We start from the raw sequence: 23,892 nt of genomic DNA on the forward strand, positions 1-23,892 counted from the left end.
CGTTTGAAGATCCACTCATTACTAAAGTCTGTGTCAACCAAGAGAGACAATAAAAAGTAAAATAATCGTCAGAGTTGTCGCATTGAAATTTAAGGTGTGCTGATTGATTGACCTTGTCAACTAATGCATCGCGTAACATTACAAGTTAACGTTCCACCTTATATGTTGCCGGCAGTCAGCCCAGTGAATTTAGTCTTTTTTTCTCAGACTACAGCTGCTGCGAGAGGCAGCAAAACATCCTTTATATTTATTGGCATAGTTTACTAATGTTATACTTGCCATGGTGTGAACAGTGGTTACAAAAACCAGCCACAACTCAGCCCTGAGCAGAGTGACCGTCCTCTATTGACCAATCAACGGACTGCAGTGTTCACAGCTCCACCTTTTACTACCAGATCTGTGTGCTAGGTACCCCAACAGAGGGGGGACCAAGAATGGGGACAGTTTCCATTGCCATCCACAACTTTTCACAGTGGAAACGGAAAAAATGCGCACTGAACTGAACTGTACCGTACTGCTCGGTGGAAACGGATTATGTGGCAGCCATGAGCTGGTAGTACTCTCTGAATGTTCAGGAAAGGTGCTTCAGTGCTTCTTTTCTTATCCTCTTTAGCATAGAATACACACTTAACGAAAGGAGATGATGTTAGCCCATTCAGCATTTAAAGTGGTGCACCATTCGGCCGTTCATGAAAACAAACTGTATTTTCCATCATGCATAAATGCATACGGTGATACTAATGCTCATTTCACATCAAATCAGGGAGATGGTAGACAGCAAACTGGATATCATTTTAGGGCACAAAAGCAGGATGATAAAATTAAGTGAGGCTGGCAGAGAAAGCCTGTAAAGGTAGACAACATTGCCATTCAGAATTGAAATAACTTTTAGCTATCCTCCGTGGCAGAGTTTACAACTGGATGTTACGTTGCTCTTTTACACAATGAGAAAACATAGATGATCTGAACAATTAATGGACATAACTAAAATAATAAACACGAAATTAGTTTATTTTGTTGATTTTATTTCATTCTTTGTAAACAACACAGCAGTACGGCATACAAAGTGTCTAAGATGTGCTTTTTGTGGGCCATCTTCGTAACATTGTAGTTTTGCTACAGCAGATCCACAACAACTACATCCATCATCACATAATTATGTTGCCTAATGTAGTTGCAGGCAGATTCTCTTCACATCATGTCGAGATTGTCTTTCCCTAACCCCCTATGAATTCTCCTTCACGTTTTTCCTTGACCTCGTTTTCAATTAAGGTTAAGGAAAAGTGTTTGGGAAAAGAGAGAGGACGTAATTTCTTTTCTTTGCTTTGCTTTGACTATTCGACCACAGATCAGAACTCTCTCTATTGAAAAAAGAAAATCTGATGTTTTGAGTATGTAAATGTCCACTGTCCTTGAATATAATGCAGCCTCACCTTTTTCAGATGTATGCCCAGAAAAAAAATCCCATCTTATATTCAGGCAAAACTGAATATTTAACACTCCCTGCTGCTTAAAACAAATAGGAATCATTTGTAATTATAATTAACCCCTGGCCCAAAATATTTAAACTAGAGAGAGGCCTCACCTCTCGTTGGAATGTTAACTTGAGTTTGCCCTCTGGTGGTCTAGGAAACTCACATAATGATGTAAAGAGGAAGATAATACAAGAACCCTGTGGTATTTTCTCTTTGTATGACCAAATTATTTTAAAAGTAAGTTCTTTTTGTGGTTTTCATGTCATCTTCTGCATCACTAGGCCTGCCTCTAGTCAGTCCTGATGTGTGTCCCCCACCTGCAGCCTCCCAGCCTAGCCGTAGCCTACTCCCCTGCCCATCACAACAGCCACAGCCACAGCCCCAGGTTCCTCCTCAGACTGCCCTGCTGCCCACTCCGCAGCAACACCCCATGGGAAACCACATGATTGCTCAGGTATGTACCTCCACTAACTGCATTTATGTCAATTATATCAGCAAAAATGAAGACATACTTTCAAGTTACAGAGGATCTAATTGAATAAGGTGGTCGATTGAACAACTTTAGTGATCATATGTCCACCTTCCTCCTCTAAATGGGCTGGTAATTAAATGAATGATGTGCCTGAGGCTGAATCTGGCCATATGTAAGGAGGAGGTACTTCAAGCAATAATTGGCATTTTCAGACTGGAGGAACGTTCTTTAGGGATATGTTCTAAGAACCCCACTTTTTATGAGGCTCGTTTGAGATGAACTGTGCCTCGCCTAGAAAGAAGACAAGATCAGGCGGCAGCAGCAAGGAGCGGTGACAAGAATCTGTAGTCAAGTCAGACAGTTTCTAGGAGCCTTCAAAGAACAAACAGGAAGTCACAGAAATATTTACATCCTGTGAGATCCGTCTGTAGGCTACCTGTAGTTTGCAGACCACATATTATTATTACTACTACTATCAACCACACAAGATATATTTAAGAGATGAATCCCTTATTGAGCAACATGAGACTAGTCTACAGTCTACATTAAATATTACAATTGCACAAAATATTTTGACTTTCTGCAAATGCAGTTTTTGTGGTCGAAACTGAAAGCCAATCAGTTTTTCGATCAAGAGACAGCCAGACGTTTCCTATCATGCCCTGGGTCTTGAGGTCAGTGAAGAGCAACTGCAGTGCCTGGTTCTAACAACAGTGGCCACCTCGATCTTGTGGATTATCTTCGCCCACATGCAGTGTCATCGCTACATACCTGTACATCATGAGGGCATCAAGTGACGAAGGGGGCACCAAAACAATCATAATCATAACGATGAATTCTTTAAATTTAAGCTGAAGCACAACAACAATAGTCACAAGTAGTAAATTGGTATGATATCGCCTAGGCCTACAAGATTGCTCAAAATAATAAAATGAATTATGCATCAGGGTCAGTTGCGCTTAGGGCACCCAAATGATGTCGGAGCAAGTAAGAATCAAGTTGGACACAAATCTAACGGTCATGCATTGTGTGGCAATCGCAGACAATCAATTCTGAACAGGCCTGGATCATCTCAAATGAGCCTAATGTGTCCACACCACAAGAACTAGGAACAATTGTAGTTCTTGTTTCAGAGTAGATACTCTCCCTGGTCTCTCAGCACAAGAACAACCATGAGTGGTGCTGTGATTTGTCCAGATGTTAATCAGATGTTGATTGGTCAAACGTGAGCCAATGCAGCACTGTCAGGAGCAGTTTAAAAACAAAAAAAAAGTTAGCCATGCAAACAGTTGACAACACCAAACGCAAACAACAGCTTGTAAGAAAGAAAACATGGACAAATGGACCCACAGTGAAGTCCTTAAAGGTGTGTAGTTCTCGAGGAGCTCCTCGTTGGGCAGCTCCCTCTCAGAGTCCCCAGGGCTGTTGCCTCTGAAAACGCCTTGTATAAAAGTTATAGACAGTTAATTACAGCATATTTAATGACAGCAATGTCCTCTCCTTTCTCCCTGAGTAGTAATAATTGCATTTCACTTTGTAAACACAATTTTATTGCTTTTTGTATAATATTTAGAAACTAAATGTGATTTCCGTTTCATCCATCTGTTCATTAACAACTTTTCCTCTGTGTTCTAACCCACATCTTTCCTATGTCTTCATTTCTCTTTATTTCCTTCTTTCCGCCTGCTTCTGACTCCCTCCCTCTTGCTGGCTTGCTCCACTCTCTCTCTCTCTCTCTCTCTCTCTCTCTCTCTCTCTCTCTCTCTCTTTCTCTCTCTCTCTCTCTCTTTCGCTCTCTGTCTCTCTCTTTCTCTCTCTCTCTCTCTTTCTTTCTCTCTCTCTCTCTCTCTCTGTCTCTCTGTGCTCTGCCTTCTTTATTTCCTCCTTCTTTCCGGTGGTGTGTATAGCCGGTGGCATCTCTGCAGCCCTCTCAGCCTGTCTCCTACTCCAGCCCTTCCTGCCCCCAGGTTCTCCTGCCAGTTTCTCCTCCCCAGCAGTACACAATGGTACTGACACCTCTCGTAGCTTCATCTCTATATATTAATTTAGTTACAGACTGCATTACTCACACCCTCACACTGTGCGTTTAGCTACTGCTGCATTCTGCTAGAAACTCTTGCACTCTCCTGTTCTCATTCACATTAGTTAGATGTTTAACCACAGTCATGGAAGAATAATGTCTTTGCTGCTCTGGACGATTCAGGTAGTACTTCAGCTCAGGGCAAGATAATCTTGTTTGCTATTCCATGTGCGTGTCTGCATGAACGTCAAGCACGTGTGAGTTGCTGTGACAAAAAAATGGCAGTTGTGCCATGTGGTACTTTTGTTTTGGTATTTGCAATGGTATGCAAATTTTGTGTCTCCTTTTTTTGCTGTGAAAAGTATTTTTGGTCCGTCAAGTACTTTATATTGAAGTACCTTTTTTGGGAAGTTACTGTTGTCAGTAGGGCTGCCACGATTAGTCGACTAATCGATGACTAATCGACTATTAAAATAATCGGTGACTATTTTAGTAGTCGACTAATCGGTTTGAGTCATTTTTCATAGAAAAGGACTATAAAAGTACCCCAAAATACTTTTACTGCAGCTTCTTACGTTCAGATATTGGCAGCTTTACACACTCTCCCATGACAGTGAACTAAAACCCTTTGGCGTGAGTATGAAACAAGACATTAGATGACATAATTTTGGGGTTTGGGCGAGACAGACCGACATTTTTCAACATTTTAACACATTTTTCGATGAAATGATTAGTCGACTAATCGAAGAAATAATCGACAGATTAGTCGACAATGAAAATAGTTAGTGGCAGCCCTAGTTGTCAGTAGTTTACGTTTGTGTGAAGACATAATACAGTTCTGTACATTTAAATTCATAACTAAACCCAGAAAAAAATGCAAGTGGGTGAAAGGATTGTCACAGAAAAATTCCAATTGATTTTTGTGTGATCTTACTTGACAAAATGTTACCGTTAACTCATTTGTTTAAATTTTGTAGCATTCATTTTTCAAATACATCCATCCAGTTAATTCATTTGCAGTGCTCTCTTTCTGATCAGCGAGCATGAGAAGTGACTGGGTAAGAACTCAAGTATTTTGGGCAATACCCTTGTCTTCTGTCAAATCCAAAGTCAGATGTTCAGACCCAACAACTGCAGAACTTTGTCCTCAGCTTAAAGATAGACTTTGCAGGATATTGCTAAAAAACAATGTATAGACACATACAGATTTGAACTCTTTCAGTCATCACTTATGACCCACCAGAAATGTGTGGTGGTGTATGTTTCTGCAGCAACTCTGCCCTCTGCCTGTAATTTTCTTATTTTCTGTGTTCGGGATGTTTGTGAATGTGTAACCCCCACAGCACTCAGGTGAGGTTGGGGCCTTATAAAAAGGGTCCCAGACTGTAAGCAGCAGGCATTCAAAAGACACAACGCTGAAAAATACGCAAATATAGCCAGGTCAAATGTCAAACAAGAATGTATCTAGAGTTGACTGTACTTTCATTTTTACTGTTGAGGGTGTTTACAAACCATAACTAACAATCCAGGGTAGTATAGCTCTAAGCTTATGTTCTCGTGCTTCCTATTGTGCTGGATGCAAAGAGGTGAAATTGGTATTGATCCTCTCATCTGACAGGTGTTTTTCAAAACATCACAGTGTTCCTTTTGTGCTCTCACTGCTGCTAATATAGCTTTATGGCTTTTGTGATCACCCTCAATCACTCTCAGACCTCAGTTAGACCTTACATTACAACTTAAGAATTCACAGGAGGCACTGACATAGAGATACCAGCAGCAGACAGGTCTGCAGTCCACATGAGTTCATGACCTGTAACTTTATCTACAGATATATAAGGCTACATATATGAAGCTTTAGATCATGACTTACAGCTTTATATATCTGTAGGTGGTGCACACATTGACTTGCTGTAATGTGCCTTATAGCTAACAATGCCTGCTTGTGTTTAATAGTATTGTTTCGTTTAGTGTAGTCTGCAGTTCTTAATTTTGTTGTATTAAAAACTGTGTAATCTATATTCATACTAATGATTTTGTACTTGTATTTAGTGTAGTGCCAATCAAACCCCACCAGTGACGTCATTCCTATTCCTCCCAGGGAGAAGAGCTGGCGCCCCAATTCAGCCAAATGACGCTGAGTCGGCAGGGCTCCAGTGAGAACCCTGAGCCTCCACCCATGTATCAAGCCCCTCCCACAGTGCTCTCCCAGCACCCCCCTCCCCAGACCAGCTACATCATGGCTACCACGGGTCAGCCTATGCCGCCTCCGTCTGGCTACCAGCCTGCCACTGGACACCCCCATCCGCCACCTCCGCCACCTCCTCCATCCCAGCCTGTCATGCAGGCCCCGCCACCCCCACAAGGCTACATGCAGCCCCCTCCACCTCAACAGGTACGTCATTCACTAAAGGTTGTGTCAGCTAAAAAATATTTGAGACGTGTTTGTGGGTCTTATCATAATTTTAACTAGTATTTCACTTGAATTTGTACAGCACTTTGCTCAACTGTGTTTGCTTTTAAACATGCCATATAAAAATAAACTTAAGTAGGTATGATTTGATTTGAAAGCAGGGGACAGCTCGATAACAGGAAAGTCTGTCACTGACTGACAACAGAGGAAATAGATTACCCTGTTGGTTGCAGTCAGTGTTAGTGTTTCCCCATTGACTATTGCACTTTCAAGCTCCTTTTCCCTACCTGTCAATGTTTTAATATAATTTTATTTTGGCAGCTGGAGTTTAAAAAGATGAATTGTTTAATCGAAAAGGGCAAAAAAACATGATTCAGCAATCAGTGGATGATAGGAAAGACTTGATGAATCAGAATTGACTGTAAAATCTTAGTTGGGGAGACCCCTACTGTCTCATAAAAGTGACTTGTAAAAGTGTGTAAGAGGGGATTAATTTAAGTACCCTTATTTTTTAAATTCATTTTATATGCTTATATGCTATGTAAACAATATGTTGCCAGCAGAATCAAATTGTTCTGAAGATATTTAGTATCTGTGATCATGTCATCAGCTCAAACAAAGCTTAACTAGGTCATGTGATGCAGGTTTGCTACTTCAGTACAGTTAAAGATCCAGGGGTAATATCCAGGGACTCACTTACTATCTGTTAGACATGTCTTGCCACAGTTTAGCTCAATAAACATACACAGTCCAGCCATATGTTAAGTTTAATTTAGCTTTGTCAGGTTTTGTTTGAATGTCCTTAGAGTATCAGGTGGAAGCAGTATTCCTCAGAAAGTGATACAGTAGTAATTTATGATGATTTTGGGACCTCACTTGCCTCACACTGTGGTGTTCTCTTGTGAGGCAAACACCCCTCATGTAGCATCTTATTTGCTTTAACATACGATAAGTGTATATTTGTTTTATTGTTGTAATAGTCGTCGGGCCTAGGTGCAGGTGCAGCCCTACATCAGTGTGATGTGTGTGTGATGTTTGGGAGTTCTTGAGATTTTCGCCACTGTGGAGGATCATGTTCCTTACACCTCATATTAATGAGTGTTAATGTAAAGATTTGTTAATGACAGAGACGGGTACACAGTGTGCTCATCGCTGCACCTTGTTAACATATATATTCAGAGAGATGAAACTTGACTGGGTTTTTTTATGTAGTGTGAGTGATATGGAACGTTACAGCAAGAACAAAAGTCATTTCTGATTCATTTCTGAGTAGTGCACAACTAGGAAACTCCAAAGTTGGTGAAGGAAGGGTTTCACAACAGCCGACAGCCCAATTCAGTTATCTCCCCCTGCAGTGAAGGTGTTCAGAAAGTAACTACTGATAGTTGTTTGACTAAGACATCTTGGATACACATCACAGCTCAGTCACTGAGCTATGTTTTCTGATGCTATAAAATAAATTACAACAGCAGTTACAGTTAAACAACGCCACACTGAGTAATATTTTCCTGCTACAAGGACACAGTAACTTGTTTAATTGGCAACCCAGCTCTACCCACACTGAATACATTGTGTATATTTAATAAGTTTCCAGCTGTGGCACACTTGCCTCTGGCTACAACATTGCCAGAGGATGTGTAATCACAAGCAACAATGTTGTTTTTCCAAGTGACAATGAATGACAAAAATAGAAACTCATGCATCTTGATTGAAATGCCACACTGTAGGTGTCACATTTGTATCTTGCCGTTCTCTGCCTTGTAAAAATAGTAACGCTTTATTTTAAACATCTTGTCATTTCTAAATATTATTATAGTAGTACTTTAATATGTTTCCTCCCAGGACGAACTGTTATTTGGTACAAATTACAGAGAAAATACAAATTTCCATGAAAAAGACATTTAAACCCAAGATAATATTCCTTTATCGTTGTTTATTTATTTTTGGAAAGTGCTGTGTTGAAGTTCAGTGTGCTTGCAGACAGATTTTATACTATTGCATGTTCAGCTGTTCTGCTGTGCACTGACTGAAAGACTAAGACCCCCTTATACCTTGGCTTAAAATGTGTCTTGTATCCAGATTGTATGTAGATATAATTTAACCTGATTACATATACACCTGGTATTTGTTGTGCCTCCACTGTCCACATTGACATCCAATCGCTCTGTTCAGCACAAACAGCTGAACATCACTCCTCATTTGCGCGGGTCCAAACAAAACAAAAACTAGAAATACTGCCTGGCAGTGTTGTGCCTATGAGAACCAGTCAAGTTGCAGTTACAGTTAACATCCATGTCTGCCCAGAGTCATATGTAGCCATGACAGTTGACAGTGTTTCAAATATGGATGCTGCTCCAAAGAAGCTACATATTCTAAAACATAGGTGCTTCAAACACACCTTCAACCAGGCAGCACAGAAGATCTGTACAGTATCCATAGTTTCAAGGTGGGCACCAAAGATTAGTGTCACCAATTCACCAATTCCCCCTCTGTTTCTGAGATATGACATTGAGTAACATTCAGAACATTATGATGTCACAGTGAAGTTGACCTTTGACCTTTTGGATATAAAATGTCATCGCTTCTTTATTTTATCTTATCAGACATTTGTGTGATTTTTTTTTTTTTCCCTGTAACTAGCGTATGAATTCTTGTAATGGCCAAAATGGTATATGAGGTCACACTGATCTTTGACCACCAACGTCTAATTAGTTCATCCTTGTGTCCAAGTGGACATTTGTGCCAATTTTGAGGAAATGTCCTTAAGGCCTTCTAGAGATAATGCGTTCACAAAAATGAGACAGATGGGAGATCACAGTGACCTGGCCCTTTGACTTTGGTCATGAAAATCTAATCAGTTCATCACTGAGTCCAAGTGGACACTTGTGCTAAACTTGAAGTAATTCCCTCAAGGCGTTCTTGAGATGTTGTGTTCACAAGAATGGGACGTACGTCAACTTTACATATATACAGATGTACATACAGATGGACGGACAACCTTAGAATACAAGGCCTCCAGCCATGGCTGTTGTCGGCTCATAGATAAAAGAAGATGGTAGCCATCCATGAAGCTACGCTACTGTTTGATATTTTGCTTGCTTTTTTTAAGCAGGGGAAGAAGCTGTCTTCAACAACTCGACTGTGTTTTATTATGCAGCTGCTTCCATTTCAGCTGTGGTCAGTGCAACCACTGTCCAGAAAGACAATCTGGAGAGACTGCTGGGAGAGGGTTGTGATGGCAACCTTTACGGATTATGACCAGATGTCAGACCTGTATCCATTAGCTTTCTAGCTGCTTTTGTGTTAGCAGTCCAGCTTGCTAACTGACCAGTGGCTGCTGCCTTGGTGGTTTGGAAGAGTTGCACACGATTACATGTGTGGATTGATAATGCAAATATCATTTACACTTGTGCTCAATGTGGTTACAGTGCGTCCCTTACTATCTGAGGGAGCGGTAGTCTGGCCGATCAGATCACAATCTGTCCTCAGTGCGTTTTGGATGTGTTGACATCTGAACTTCCATGTGGTCTAGGTTACACTAGCGTAGCCATTAATTGAAAGTGTACCAATGTAAAACTGTTTCTACTTATGACTCTTTCAAATGTTGTAGTCTTTTTCAGAAAACCTCTTAGAAAATTACAAACCTGGAAAATAACACGTTGCTGTAATATTACAAATTGAAAAAAACTATCTTTTATAAACTCAAAGAGCTAGGTGTGACATATGAGGGATGTGATTCCTGTGAAGTAGCAGCATTCACCCAGTGGGGGAGTTGGGTCCTCGCACTCAAAAGCGCCGTGTGTCACCTCCACAAGCTCGGTCTCAGTCAGTCAGCTCGCCTGTCACATTCTTCCGATTGCAGAGGCGGTGACAATAATGAGTTCTCTCACTCTCTGTCACTCACACTCTTCCTCCCGTCCCTCAGGCTTCTGCTTGAATCCATAAAGTAGTTGTTATAATTCATTTGAGCAGAGAGAACTAAATTGACCTGGCCATTAAGCACCCTGTGGGAGATGTTAGGCCCTGTAATGTTGCTCTGGGGCTAAATTGTAAAGGAAGATAGTCTGTTTAGTAGGGTTTTTAATAGCCGAAGTGACTAATTTTCTTTTTTTAATTGGCAATACTGTTGTGTTCATATGAAGGTAATCTGGGGTCAGTGGTATCTCCTTAAAGCAGCTTGCAAATACTAATGAAGTACACTGTCTCAGGGCCAGATTGACTTTTCACAGCTGATGCAATGGAGAAGAGACGATTGACAATACTCAGACAACAGTGCAAACAAGGGCCGAACAAAATGTGAAAATGATTGCAAATTAAGTTGCACTATACTCAAGTAATAAATCATTTTATAGTATGACCAGCACAACATTGTATACAGTCAACGAACTGTTCGTTTAGGACAGGCCTATATGCATCATAACATATAGGCCTGTCCTACACGAACTGCTCTGTCGTGTAGGACATGCCTATATGTTATGATGCATGAATTGATATGAATAACGTCTCTTTATTTAGGCACTGAATTGTAAATGGTAAACAGATGAACGGCGTTTATATAGTGCTTCGCAACACAAGCACCATTTCCCCATTCACACACACTCATTCATATATTGGTAGCCGAGGCTACCATACAAGGTGCCATCTGCTCATCAGAGAAACGTTCACACGCACTCAGCAGTCAGGAGCAAATTGGGGTTCAGTGTCAGTGAAAATTATGGTCTAGATATCAAGATATCGATTTGAATGCAAGTTATCATTCAGCCCCAGTGCAAACCAGTAGTTGTTGTCCTTTTATGTGGTATTCCACATGTGCTAAGTTATGGGACTTTGTATTATTGGATAAATCCTTATGTGTACCTGCTGTTTGCAATCTTACAAGTACTTTTGACATGTTACTGCGCTATAATGCATGTTCTTTTTTGATTTATGATCCATCTTGTCTCTCTTTTTTCTAGCTTTCATTTTCTGCACTTTTATTTCATAGTCCCAAGCTCTGACCTATATAGATGGCGTCTTTTCAAGCCTTTTATCACCCTACACACCTGCCTATATTATCCTCACTGTTAGATTTCCATACTTGTATAAACAGCACCGGCTGGGAAAGGAAGATGCTCTGTGTTGTTTGATGTGTGGGTGGTCAACAGTGTAACAGGAGTGCAAATATTGACACCGCTGCAGCCTCTAGATGGGCCGAATGTTGTCATGTATGCAGATGAAGGTGGAGGCAGGAACTATCGATCCTCCGAAACATTCAACTTCCTCTCTGTTTGTCCATTTGATGTCTCGTTTGGAAATTCTGCTCTGCTACATTTAGCCCAGTTGTGTAAGCCGCAAGTTGTTCAATTCTTCAGCGTTGGACTCCCAGACCTCTGCAGCTGTTTTTGTGGGATACTTTTTATTGAACATTCTTGTTTGTGCACATCACTGTTGAACATTCACAAGAAAGCACAGAGCTGGCGTTGTCTTAAATCTGCTGTAATCAATATTTTTTATTAATAAGGACTACTTATGTGCAAGCGGTTGCTCATAGTTATGAAGTCACAGATAATTGTGTCACCAAGAAGCTGCACAACAACCTTTGAGTCACAGTTTTGGTCTCCTTGTCCAGTGCTTTGCTGTTTTGGATTCACTGTAGTTAGTCTCATGTGTATGTCTACTGTGACGTCTTTCTTGGCCACAACAGGCAACTGCTTATTGTGCGTTGACTGCACACTACCTGTTCTACAGAGGTGCACAGCTAAAAGAAGACTGAATCCTGCACTTAAAATCATCAGGTGTCCAGACACATGATTCCAAATGAATGCTCATGCTGCTTTGTATCAGCTAGCTGTGTAAATAGGAAACTGTTTGCTAACAAGTTTGTCACGCCAACTCAAAAGGTGATGACATGTCAGTGTTGTGCGCAGAGCTTGTTTCTGCTGCCCCCAAGTGGCTCAAACATGAGCTACAGCAGGTTTAACAGGCTCATAGTGGGAAACGGACAACTGCAAAAGAACAAGAACTTCCATTGATACTCGAACAAAGGCGCTATCGTCTTCCTGTTTTGGTTGCACAGTGGATGCTGCACTTCCTTTTTGCTGTGAATGCAGCCTTCATTTTACCCGGAAATCATAACTGGTGGCAGACAGAATTAATAGGGAAAGCGAGGCTTCTAGGAAGCCAATCAGAATTCTGATGGTGTCATTATTTTTTAGTCATTACAAACATAAAAGCAAACAGCGTTTCTATTTCTACTTTAAGCTGAGCTATGATAGTAAAAGTGTCTCAGGTTTTGTCCTTAATTGCATTTAAAAGTCGAAATATTTATGCTTTGACAGTATATATGTGTGTAAAATGTAAATGTAAACAGACAAAAAAGGTTCATGAACCTGACTCTGTAGCAGAAACAAAACTGACTCATTCCAAACACCCTTTTTCTTCTCATAGTATGTCTTGGCTTTATTGCATTCCTGATCATTCCAGTCCCAGGTTTTTGTCTTGGGCTTGGAAAAACTGGTGGCAAAATAATGCACAACATAATATGAAAATAAAGGAGGGGGTTTCCTGGCATTGTCTCTGTGCCATGTGTGAACAAAGTTGACGGCTAATCTGAGTCACTTTGATTCATAATTCATAAACAGTCATTATTCTCGTGTGTGTGTGTGTGTGTGTGTATTTATTTATTAAATCTCTGAATAATATGTTTTTGTTGTGTCTCTTCAGATACAGGTGTCATACTACCCTCCTGGTCAGTATCCCAGCTCAGGCCAGCAGTACCGTGTGCCCCAGCCTATGTCCCACCAGGTGTCTTATCCTGCCCAGCGCACACAACCCATGCCTCAGCCCACACAGCAGTCAGGTCAGTACGCTCTGTTGTAATGAACTTCTATATAGATAAGTGGTTGGATATATATAGCCACAAAAGCACATGGTGTCAGTGTTTTCTGTGCATTATTTGTATAAGATTATTAACACATAGACACACACACTGCATCCTCTAGCTTAATATTTATATTTAGACGTCCTCACATAATGTTATCACTGGGAATGAGAAGTTAGCTGTCAAAGTACAATATATTTTTTAAGTGTACTATATTGTACCTTCAGCAGAAACCTGCTAAATCATACTCAGTTTTAATGTACCAGGTGAAAGGTTGATTTTAGGCAATCTTGTCCTTGCTTTGTTCAGCTAAGTCAAATATGCTCGGACCAAAATAGAGCACTTTCCTGTTTTTTCATGGAAAACTCGGGCAGCTTTCTCCCCCGTGTCTTTCATTTGGGGTCTGTCAAGGTTGGCTGTGTGTTTATACAGTATGTGACAGATAGGCATTGTTGACAACCTGAATGGACTCTGGCTCATATGGAGACCTGCCAGATCCATCATGGATCATGAACATCGCGGTCACTGTGACTTTATATCAATCCATGGCTGCTGACTACTTTGAAATACGAGTCTTGTGATGGTCAAGATTTATACTTAAATAAATAGAAAGACGTGAACAGAAACCCCTCTGAATTTACTCCAGGTGTGAATGTTGTGAAATGTAACTGGTATGAACACTGTTGGCTTTTCAGCACTTCTGTGTGTACTTCTGGGTTGTGAAGCTATTGAAATAAAGTGCCACTAACTAACTAACTTTTTTTTTTCTTGACATTGAGGTATACAGTCTATAAACGCATCATCCAAGTTACCTCAGTTTTGGCCCTTGAGCAAAAATAACTCACAGCACTGTATTCTACATACTGTTTTGTGCTCTGTTTGTTTAGGTCAGCTTTGCCTCTGTCCTGTTGAACAGATTACCCCTAAAAGGCAGAGGCCCAACTACCTCGCTTCTCCTTTTCTCCCCTCATACTGCACTCTGTCTTTATCACACTACTCTAATTTCTCTCCTCTAACTGTTGTCTGTTGTCATCAGGTCTCCAGACCATGATACCCAGCCAGCAGCCAAGCTACCAGGGCATGATGGGTGTGCAGCAGCCCCAAAACCCTGGTCTGCTCAATTCCCAGAGGGCAGGCATGGGAGGACAAATGCAGAGCATAATGGTCCAGTACCCACAGATGCCATCATATCAGGTATGGACAGTTAGATGTCAGCTGTTGGGCTAAATTAATTTGGGAATGCAAAAATATGTTTTTTTGCTGCTGAGAAGAGCTCCACCAGCGTCCATAATACATGAGGCTAATCTTACCAGGTCAAACAGCTCCATCTGGTGTACACTTAAGAACAGTTGAACTCCGACAAAATTCATCTCTGTATTAATCTTAATCCACATAAATGTGAGCAAAAAGTAAAATGTCAATATTTTATAAGCAGCAGTTTTAATCAGGTTCAGTTGACTGTTAAACTCTAATGTGGGTCTGTTCCAGAGTGTAGACCTTGTTTTTTTTTTTGGTGCTGTTCAGTGGGACTGCAGCTGATGATTATTTTTCATTATTAATTATTCTGCCAGTTGTTTTCTCAATTATAGTTTTCTCTAAAATGTCAGGAAAAAAATGAAACACCCCCTGGAGAATTTCCCAGAGCCAAGGGTTCTGCTTCAAATGGTACCTTTTACATGACCAAAAATCCAAAGCTATGGAGTTTATTGTGTTTTTAGTGTATGACAAAATTTTTTGAGAAGCATAAAATTAGCAAATGTTAGGCTTTGTTGCTTAAAAAATGACTAAAGTGATTCTCAATTATCAAAATAGTTGGAAATTAATTCTCTGCTGGTCAATAAATCAACTAATCGTAGCAGTTCTAGTGCTCAGAGTCAGTGCGGAGTTCAGGGAAACTGCTGCCCTTTGCCTGTGTAGTTTTCTGTGTGGTGTGTAAACAGACTGCACTTTACATCTCAACTCTGTACATTAGCTGCCAAAGAGGACTGTATTCACAGTCCATATTAACCTCATTATAGTGATGAGAGGACAGACAATGAAGGTAGATGTGAATTTTATTGTTCATTAAAGTAGCTGCTACTCAGCAACAACTGTGAAGTGATTACAGTCGAGATATATCCACAGCACAGAAAAGTACTTTTTAATTTGAATGCATTTAATGGGAAACTGTTTGCTTCTGCAAGTATGATCCTTGAACATTGTTATAAGACAGAACAAGTGAATTAAAAGCTGTGTGCTTAGCTGTACCAGAGGGAGGTAGTTTATAAGTGAAAGGACGGTATGCTTTAAAATATGCTCATAAAAATTCCAGAACATGTCTAATATTACTTGAAATATGTTCTTTGTATGACTAATTTTAAATTTAGTGATGTGCTGCATGACTGCTGATACATAAAACAGATCAGCATATGCAGCTTGTTGGTGGCAGAAATTTCTAACGAGCGAGTTAAGTTAGCAAGCGCAGTTTCCTTATGCGCAAATGCCTGGGAAGGGCTTGTTTAGTATTGTATGGCTTTCAAATGACAAACATAATACAAGGCTTAAAAGAGGCAGACCCTAGTAGTGCCGGATGGAGGCCTTTGCACCAAAATGTTTGACATTAGCAACATAAGGAAAGCGGATCTGTTCAACTATGCTACAGCAACGAAGCATCAAGTTATGGAATCCTTTTGAAAATTCATAGGTAAAAATTTGTGGTAGCCCTGAATATTGGTCTATAGTATCTGAACAGTCGTGATATCTGAAGGGTAAAAAACTTTATAGCTTTAACGGATGCAATTTTAAATGGACAGATAGATACAGTGTTTACTGAAACATCAACAAGCAGCACAGAATAATTGGAAAAATGACATCATGACAGGTCTTGACTTAATCCCTCTCTGTTAGTCTTCTTTCTCCAACTCAACTTTTTTAGCTTTGACAGCAGTCAGAGGAGCCACCAAATAATGTTTCCTAAATGTTTTTTTTTTCTCTTGACCCTTTACACTTATCCAGGTACCAGTGGGAAATGAAAATCAGCAGGTGGTGCAGCAGCAGTACCAGCAGCAGGTGATGGTGCCAGTCAGCCAGTCTGTCCAGGGGCCCATGCCTGTCTACTACAGTGTTATCACACCCACACAGCAGAATAGCACAAGGTTTGTATGAGCACGTCATATCCATACAAATGAGATGGCAATAGTATCCAAGCATTTCAAATGATGAATGTGACTTTGAGGAAATATGCTGTACATTAAACAAACTTTAGGTGTGTAGAGAAGTTTTGTGAGAGCATTTCCTCACATCAGTGATGTCTGTTTAACTAAACTGTAAGCACTGTTGTAATTCTCATCGGCAAGAGCGAGTCGTAAATTGTTTAAAGGGCGGGCTCATTATTTATTTTATTTATTTATTCAAGGTTTTATATCATTTTGTAGCTTTCTAGTAGTGTTCCTTATGTATTCAAATTCAAATATTTAAATTTTGATTGAAATATGTATGTTTTAGTTTCAAAATGCTATTCTTCCAAGCCCTTTAAAAATTTTCTCCCACAAGCCGTGACATAGGTTTCTTCCAGTGTGTGTCTTCACACTTTTGTGGATGCCACGTTAGTTTGGATCTGACAGTCACACAATAACACAAACAAACTAAGCAACTTAGGCAGCGGTAGACCAGAAACTCCTGTGTTCTGCAAGGTAAAATTACAGTTTTCGTCAATGAAGTCTGGTGGCTTTAAAGCGACTGATGTAAAGGCTTTAGTTTCCTGTTGATAAGGGGTGTCTGACAGCAAGTTAAGGAGAAAAACCCCAGAAAACAACGCAGGTGGACCGACCCTTTAATGCTCGAAGAAATGTTGTCTGGATATCTGTCCTCTTGTATGTGTGTGAATTATCTTTCCTTATGAATTTGTTTTCTTCCCCTTTTGTTTCTGTTTAATTTGGCAGCCCGTCAGTAGGTTACCTGCAGCCCCCCAGCTCTGAGCAGTATCAAATCACACAGTCGCCGTCCCCTTGCAACCCTCAACAGTTGCAGCAGCAATATTCAGGTGAGACTTTGTGTCCGTAGGTTGTAAAGTATGATTCACTTATCTTAATCGTGGGCATTATTTCAGTATTTTGCAATTCGGTGATACCCATCTTGCAGCAGTCCTTTGCAAAATCAGGTGAAAGGTAATCAGGGTAAAGTTAAGGCAGAGGTACATGGGGTTCACACATTGAACTTGTAAATCGATGTCCTTAAAATGGAACTGTTTGAAGAAATTGTAAACCTAAGTGTTAGAGAGGCTGTGTGTTCCCGTTTGGCCTTATTAAGTAAATGTTGATCGTAGTGATGGCCACTTTATCCTTTCAACCTCTGCTCTTGTTTGTGACATTCACTCAGCTGTATGTTTATTTGCTGAGAAGCGAATTTGATTGGTTAGTTTTCTCGGACCAATGATGTTAGTCATTTGCTCTAAAAGGTATGTTTTAGGCTCTGTTTTCAAACCATACCCCGGCCCTAACACAAAACTCAACAATAGGATAGTTTAGCGTCTTGTTGGATTTTACAATATGTTGCCAGCAGCTTATTTTACATGTTTGGAATAATGAATGTAGTTCATCCTCTGGTGTTTGATAGCTGTAGCTGTTAAACTGACAGGTGAACCGGATGGAAATGTTGTACCAGAAAACAAGGCATCATGGCAGTGTGTGTTACAGGTCACTGGCAGGTCATTAAAAATGAATGGTTACACAGGTTAGGACTTAACTTAGTCAACCACATACTTTCATCCTGCTTTAGTGACCTGTCAGTGTTGTTTTAAGTCACTTCTAAATGTCATAAATAGTGTGTTTGTCTACATGTTGTCTCTCTGTACGCTCTCTCAGGAGTACCGCCTCCTGGGCCTGGGGTGATGGTCATGCAGCTCAGCGTCCCCAATGGACCACAGCCTTCCCAGAACCCTCCTCTGGTCCAGTGGAACCCATGCAAGTACTACAGCATAGAGCAGAGGCCCAGCAAGCCAGGAGAGCTCTACAAACCAGACAACACTCCACAGGTACACACATGGAGGTCATCTCCACCAGTGGGTCATGCTGTTTGTAACTAAATGTGAATCCAGACTGTAACAGACCCCATCATTCATGTTAATGTATTCATTCATTAGCAGCCCCCTAGTGGTCAACAGGAGGAATGTGAATGACTCATGTGTCACAGTATTTCATATTTCTGCTCCTTTCTCTCTTTGTGTCCAGGCCAGTACCCAGCTGACGAGTCCCCTGGCCTCCCCCACACAGTCTCCCACCCCGTCTCCCTCCGGCAGCGTCAGCAGTGTCTGTCCAGGTCTGGGACCATTACCCCTCATTTCCCAGTTTCCCCGGCCAGGAGGACCAGCTCAAGGTACAGATGAACAAGAACCGTGAAGTAGGGGTGTGCCATATCATATCAGTCATGATAATACCAGTATACATTTTAACATGATCAGACAAATTTAGATCATATCAACAAGTCAGTAGTGTGGAATCAGTGTGTCGTTAGGCCCGAGCGTCCTGAATGTTTTATTAAAAAGCCCTGGACGTTTCAAATACTTGTAGCAGCTCACCGCTAAGAGTAAGCCAGCAGCCCCTCCTGCAGCAGCACAGCATCTTACCTTCTCCTCTCTTGCCGTGTGCACACAGGAACCTGCGTCACCAGGTCATTTTGTCATAAGCCTGTAGTAATGTAAACTTACGTGACACTGGGAAAAAAAAGTAGATATATGTGAATGATTGATAGTCTACTTAACAGCCTGTTGAAATAAATTAAGGTCTGTGTGTGCGTCGGTCTGTGGTCATAAGCACTGAGTGACGCACGTTACAGAGGCAACAGGAGAAATGTCAGAGCATCCAGGTCCAGGTGGGAAAAAACAGTTAATTTTGATTTTAATTTTTCCAAAAATCACCTGTAGATTTATTTTAAATAGATAGATACTGTATATACAAGGGTACAGTTTTTTATTTGGCAGATGTTTGAAGGCATGTGATGACACATAAAACTAAAACACTTGGTTTGTTGCATTATATGTTCTTGAAGTAAATAATGAAATATTTCTAAGTACTTTGTCATATCAGCCAGAATATAGTTATTGCAAAAATACCCTGAAATACTATGATATTATTTTAGGGTCATATTGCTGACACAGATATTGTACACTTGATACAGCAGTATTTGAGTAATAAACCCTGCTATAAACAGTCAGACACAGTAATCATGACAGTTAGAAATAATGACCAAAACTATAGAAATAAGCAGTTTGTTAAAAATTATTTCTCCTTTAATTCACAGGCAAATAAACCTAACAACTGTAACAGCTGTGTACTCAAGCTCCTGCTTAGACTTGTGCCACAGTGACCTTCTAAACCCTGTCAGGTGGCTCCTGGCACTGAGCCAATAGCCTCAGCAGGTTCACATGACTGGCACTGTGGCACCTGGTCAAACCTCCTGTCCCCACACATGGCTTCACCTCGTCCCTGTCCTTTGACCGATATTTACACACAATGCCTTTACTGATAAATAGACCCGCTGTTTGGAATGCACGATTACACATACAGATACGCTCTTGCATCAGTCTGTGGTCCACGTGATATCACCATGACACAGGTCTTAATTCAGTTGTCTCCAAAACATAAAATAAAAAAAACCCTGTGGTATTAGTGAGTGACATTAGCTTTGACCTCTTTTTAAAGGCTTTGGATGCTTTGCAGCTTTTTCTTTTAACTCTCCAAGTTGTGTTAAAAGGAAATCTTGAATGCAAAATTTCATAAACCCTCATTAAATCTATCATTCATCTCCCTTTTCAACTGATGTAATACCTCTTTTCCACCACAATTAATTAGCGCAAAATTAGGGCATATACGTGTTTTGTTTTTTGTTTTTAAACAGGGAAAACCCCACTGAACACACAGTATTTTGTGGTGGCACGTCATTGCATCTCGCTGGTAAAGAGGCTAAAATTAGCGTGTTCACCTGAGTGTTGTATTTCCATTACTGCCGCTCAGAGCCGGAGCCGCTAAATACCCATGAGAGTCATTTGAACAAGCTGTGAATTACGTACAAAAAACATGTTAGCAGGTGTTTTTGTGCAGTGGGAAAGGGGTTTCAGAGAGATGTTATAACACTGTTCTTATGCTGTCCTCTTAGTTAAGAGAAAGTGTGGTGATAAAAGTTCATGTGGTCTCTCAGCTGAGGCAATAACACTTTTAAATTAAGCTTTTTCAGGATGGATGATTTTTATTAAACGTGATTTTCTGTTGTTTTTAGGTGATGGTCGCTACTCTCTGTTGGGGCAGCCTCTCCAGTACAGCCTGTGTCCTCCTCCCCTCATGCATGGCCAGTCCTCCTACAGCTCCCATCAGGTCAGTACTGGCAGGCCTTCATACCAAGGCAACACAACCCTTCTAAAGGGAGAGGTGGATTTTTTTAAACAGGGTTGTATGAAGTACTTATCTATAGTGTGTGTATCACCTACAGTAGGAGTCAGTCACGATGCTCCCAGTTTGGAGAAGCAGGCGGGAGTACTGCCACAGAAGCTTAGCAATGTAGACGGAAAGTCTGGTTTGTTTAAGTGTGCGCTATATTTGGAATATTTTTACCGGTTTATGGTAATGTCAGACAGGAAACTGGAGCCTCCAGACTCCTCCAACAAAAACAGTAATTTTACCTCACGGAACACAGGAGTTGCTAGGCTATAGCTGCTTTGCTGTCAGTTTGTGTGAGTCTGGTGTTTTAAGGGGTTAGTTAAAATTCACCAAACTCACACAATAACACAAACAAAATGACTGATGGAAGCAGTGTAGACCAGCAGCTCCTGAGTTCTGTAAAGTGAGATCACTGATTTTTCCAGAAGAGACAGGTTTGGCTTTGGAGAGAGCAGAGATAACAGCTTTAGTTCCCCAAAGCCGATGGCGAGGTTAAGTTGTGAAAATGATCTAAATATAGCATACACTTGAACTGATATTGATTTTTTTGGGTGGCTTAAATACATTTTGCTGCTGCCACCGTCCACAGCAGCACACTGAGGAGACAGATTAGTTACATTTGAGAACTCCAAATACCCTAAGATTCAGTGCTGCTTGTCCTTGCGTTTAGATTATTGGTTCAAATTGTAAACCTGCAGGATGGTCATGAAGTGGAGCAATGAAGTTTATTTCAATTCAAGAACACAAGAAAAAATACTACATGCATTTGTTTAATATCACAGGATAATAAAGGGGGTAACACTAGACTCACAAGTCAGTTGTTAGATGCTTTGCTTAACTAAAGACTGATGTCTTTCTCCCTGATTTTGTGTTTAGATGGGCGGATACAATTTCAGAGTTTAAAAAAACTCCCTACGTTGCAGAACCAATAGTAAATCTGCAGGACGGTCCTTCGGTAGCTCGCTGAACTCTTGTGCTCATAAACATAGTCCGACTAGAAACACGTGTAGCGGTACAAAATGGCTCACGTCGCTGTAAGTCCTGCATTTCCACAATCTTGTGGACTGAGCACACTTTTGATAAAACGGAGTTAAATCTCTCGGCATCCATTTTCAAGCTCTCTGTGTGTTTGTGTCCTTGCAGACGAGAAAAGGGGGAGTGCACATTTCTGGGAGGGCGTGTCCTTTTCAAAAATGCAAGAGGCGTTGCTTTGTTGCCGGCCGTTTTCGCCGGTGTGTTAAACACACTTTAGAAAGGAGTGTCCCCAGACTATCAGAAGGCAGAGATCTCTGATTGTCTGGTGGCGAGACTAGCGTAACACAGATGAAAATTTCAGTTTTCATCTTTTACTGACCAGCTAGTCACCACAGAATATCTTGATTCTGTGAATGAAGATCCGTATTTTTTAGGTTGTTGAACACTCACAACTTTCTTAAGTCACTATAATAAAAAAAGCTGACAGTGTGGAAGTTGTTTGAAATCTTTTTCTGCATTATGTAGTGTAACCAAGAGGTAACAAAGCAACTGATTGCTTTTAGTACCATCTAGTGTTTTGTAATGGAATTACATGGTAATAATAAGCTTCATAATATATCTCTGTTGTGTGTCCAGGGCCAAGGAGTAATGAAACACGGGGCACGAGGGAAGAAACAAACACTCAAATCTGCATCAACAGATCTCGGCACCACTGATGTTGGTAAGTTAGAAACAGATCATCACACACCAGAATATCATCTACCAGTGTTACTACATTTTTCTGCAGGTGTTCGTATACTCTCATGTGATCTTGTATTTAAGAGGTTCTCTCTGTTCCAATCTGAGCAGGCTGAGTGATCGGATCAACCTGTTGCTTGTTTGCTTTGATTGTTTTCTTCAAAACCTTCTCCATCTGGTGTGGATGTCATTGAATAAAACTTGAAGGGGACCTGATAGGATTTTCCTAATTTTCTGACATATATATAATGTTACAATGTCAGATGCCAAAGGTAAACATATGTAAAAGTAATCCCTGTAAGCAACAACCCAGAAACAACCAATCAGAGCAGATAGGTGTGCCAAAATGGAGCATTTCAGACAGAGTTAATACAGGTGTTCCAGTACAGACAGTATGAGGAAAATAAAGGTGAAGTTTGTAGGATTTAGGGGCATGTAGCAGGTGAGGTTGGAGAGTGCACCTAACTGAAACGTTTCCTGTGTGCCAAGTGTGTGGGAAAACTATGGTGGCCGACATAAAAAGACAACTCTGTCCCTCCATGCCACAGTTTTACCTTTTATACAGAACAGCAAAGTGGTATAACAGCATGAAATTCCTGTCCTGAACAGGCAGTGCAACAGGGGCTAATGGTTCATATTTTCAGGTGGTCATACACTAAGGAAAACATTGTTATGAATATTATATTCCATGCACACTCAGCCTTTAAAGCATATAAACCTGTTCTAATAGGAACCCAAACTACGCACTAAGTGTGAACCTGAAAAAGAACATAAAAGGTCCCTTTAAAGTTGCTCAGTGTGCACTGACATGTGCCCGCAGCACTGCATCCAAGTGCAGCTCTACAGCTGTTGAAAATACGCCAAATTGAATTTCATTTGGAGAATCGTGCCAGCCTCAGAGCTGTGCACACCATAATTCCCCAAAGCACTGCACATTACAAAAAGTCCTTAGCTGAAACAGTTGAGCAAACACACGTAGCATGTCTCCGACAGGTGCTTCGAGTCTGTTAAGGTAGAGTCTGAGCAATCAAGCCTGCTAACATCTGTCTGTCTCCTCGTGTCTTCTCTGCCCAGTGGTGAGTCGAGTACTCGAGGTAACGGACCTGCCAGAGGGGATTTCACGTCCAGAGGCTGAAAAGCTCTTCAACCAGCTGTCGATGTGCGGTGCCAAGATCCAGTGGCTGAAGGAGCCCCAGGGAGGGCGAGGAGGAGGCTGCGGCCCCTGTCCTGGTGCAGGGCCTTCTGGGCCGGGAGCCACCGCTGGGCTCGGGGCCAGCGTGGGAGCTGGGGGAGCGAAGGGCGACAGCAACGACCCGGCTCACCTCTACACAGTAGTGGCAGTGTTCCCCAGCACCATGGCTGCCCAGAGTGCTTCCTTCAAACTTAACAACAGCGGGGCCAGCCTCTTCAAACTGAGGGCCGCCAAAAAGAACTATGACCTGCGCGTGCTGGAGAGAGCCAGTTCTCAGTGAAAGGAGAAGAGAGGGCGAGGAAAGACAGAAAGTGAAAGAGACAGAAAGAGAGACTCTTGGTG

At 41.1% G+C, this 23,892-nt stretch overlaps 1 protein-coding gene across 21 annotated transcripts in view; it reads left to right on the forward strand.

Moving 5' to 3' along the window:
- r3hdm2 (R3H domain containing 2) overlaps positions 1 to 23,892 on the forward strand; it is a 78,160-nt gene extending 54,268 nt beyond the window's left edge. For 10 of the 21 annotated variants that reach the window (XM_033626814.2, XM_033626810.2, XM_033626816.2 and 7 more), the window contains 12 exons: positions 1,757 to 1,929; positions 3,855 to 3,953; positions 6,066 to 6,359; positions 13,080 to 13,215; positions 14,273 to 14,430; positions 16,231 to 16,370; positions 17,157 to 17,257; positions 18,078 to 18,247; positions 18,444 to 18,588; positions 20,488 to 20,582; positions 22,257 to 22,341; positions 23,433 to 23,892. In XM_033626814.2, the coding sequence (XP_033482705.1) occupies positions 1,757 to 1,929; positions 3,855 to 3,953; positions 6,066 to 6,359; positions 13,080 to 13,215; positions 14,273 to 14,430; positions 16,231 to 16,370; positions 17,157 to 17,257; positions 18,078 to 18,247; positions 18,444 to 18,588; positions 20,488 to 20,582; positions 22,257 to 22,341; positions 23,433 to 23,830 (1,994 nt within the window). In that variant the 3' untranslated portion in view covers positions 23,831 to 23,892. The remainder of the gene's footprint in view (positions 1 to 1,756; positions 1,930 to 3,854; positions 3,954 to 6,065; positions 6,360 to 13,079; positions 13,216 to 14,272; positions 14,431 to 16,230; positions 16,371 to 17,156; positions 17,258 to 18,077; positions 18,248 to 18,443; positions 18,589 to 20,487; positions 20,583 to 22,256; positions 22,342 to 23,432) is intronic. The other 11 variants (XM_033626818.2, XM_033626820.2, XM_033626819.2 and 8 more) reach the window with 3 other exon arrangements.

Source organism: Epinephelus lanceolatus, chromosome 1 (genome assembly GCF_041903045.1).
Source record: "Epinephelus lanceolatus isolate andai-2023 chromosome 1, ASM4190304v1, whole genome shotgun sequence".
Lineage (NCBI taxonomy): Eukaryota > Metazoa > Chordata > Actinopteri > Perciformes > Serranidae > Epinephelus > Epinephelus lanceolatus.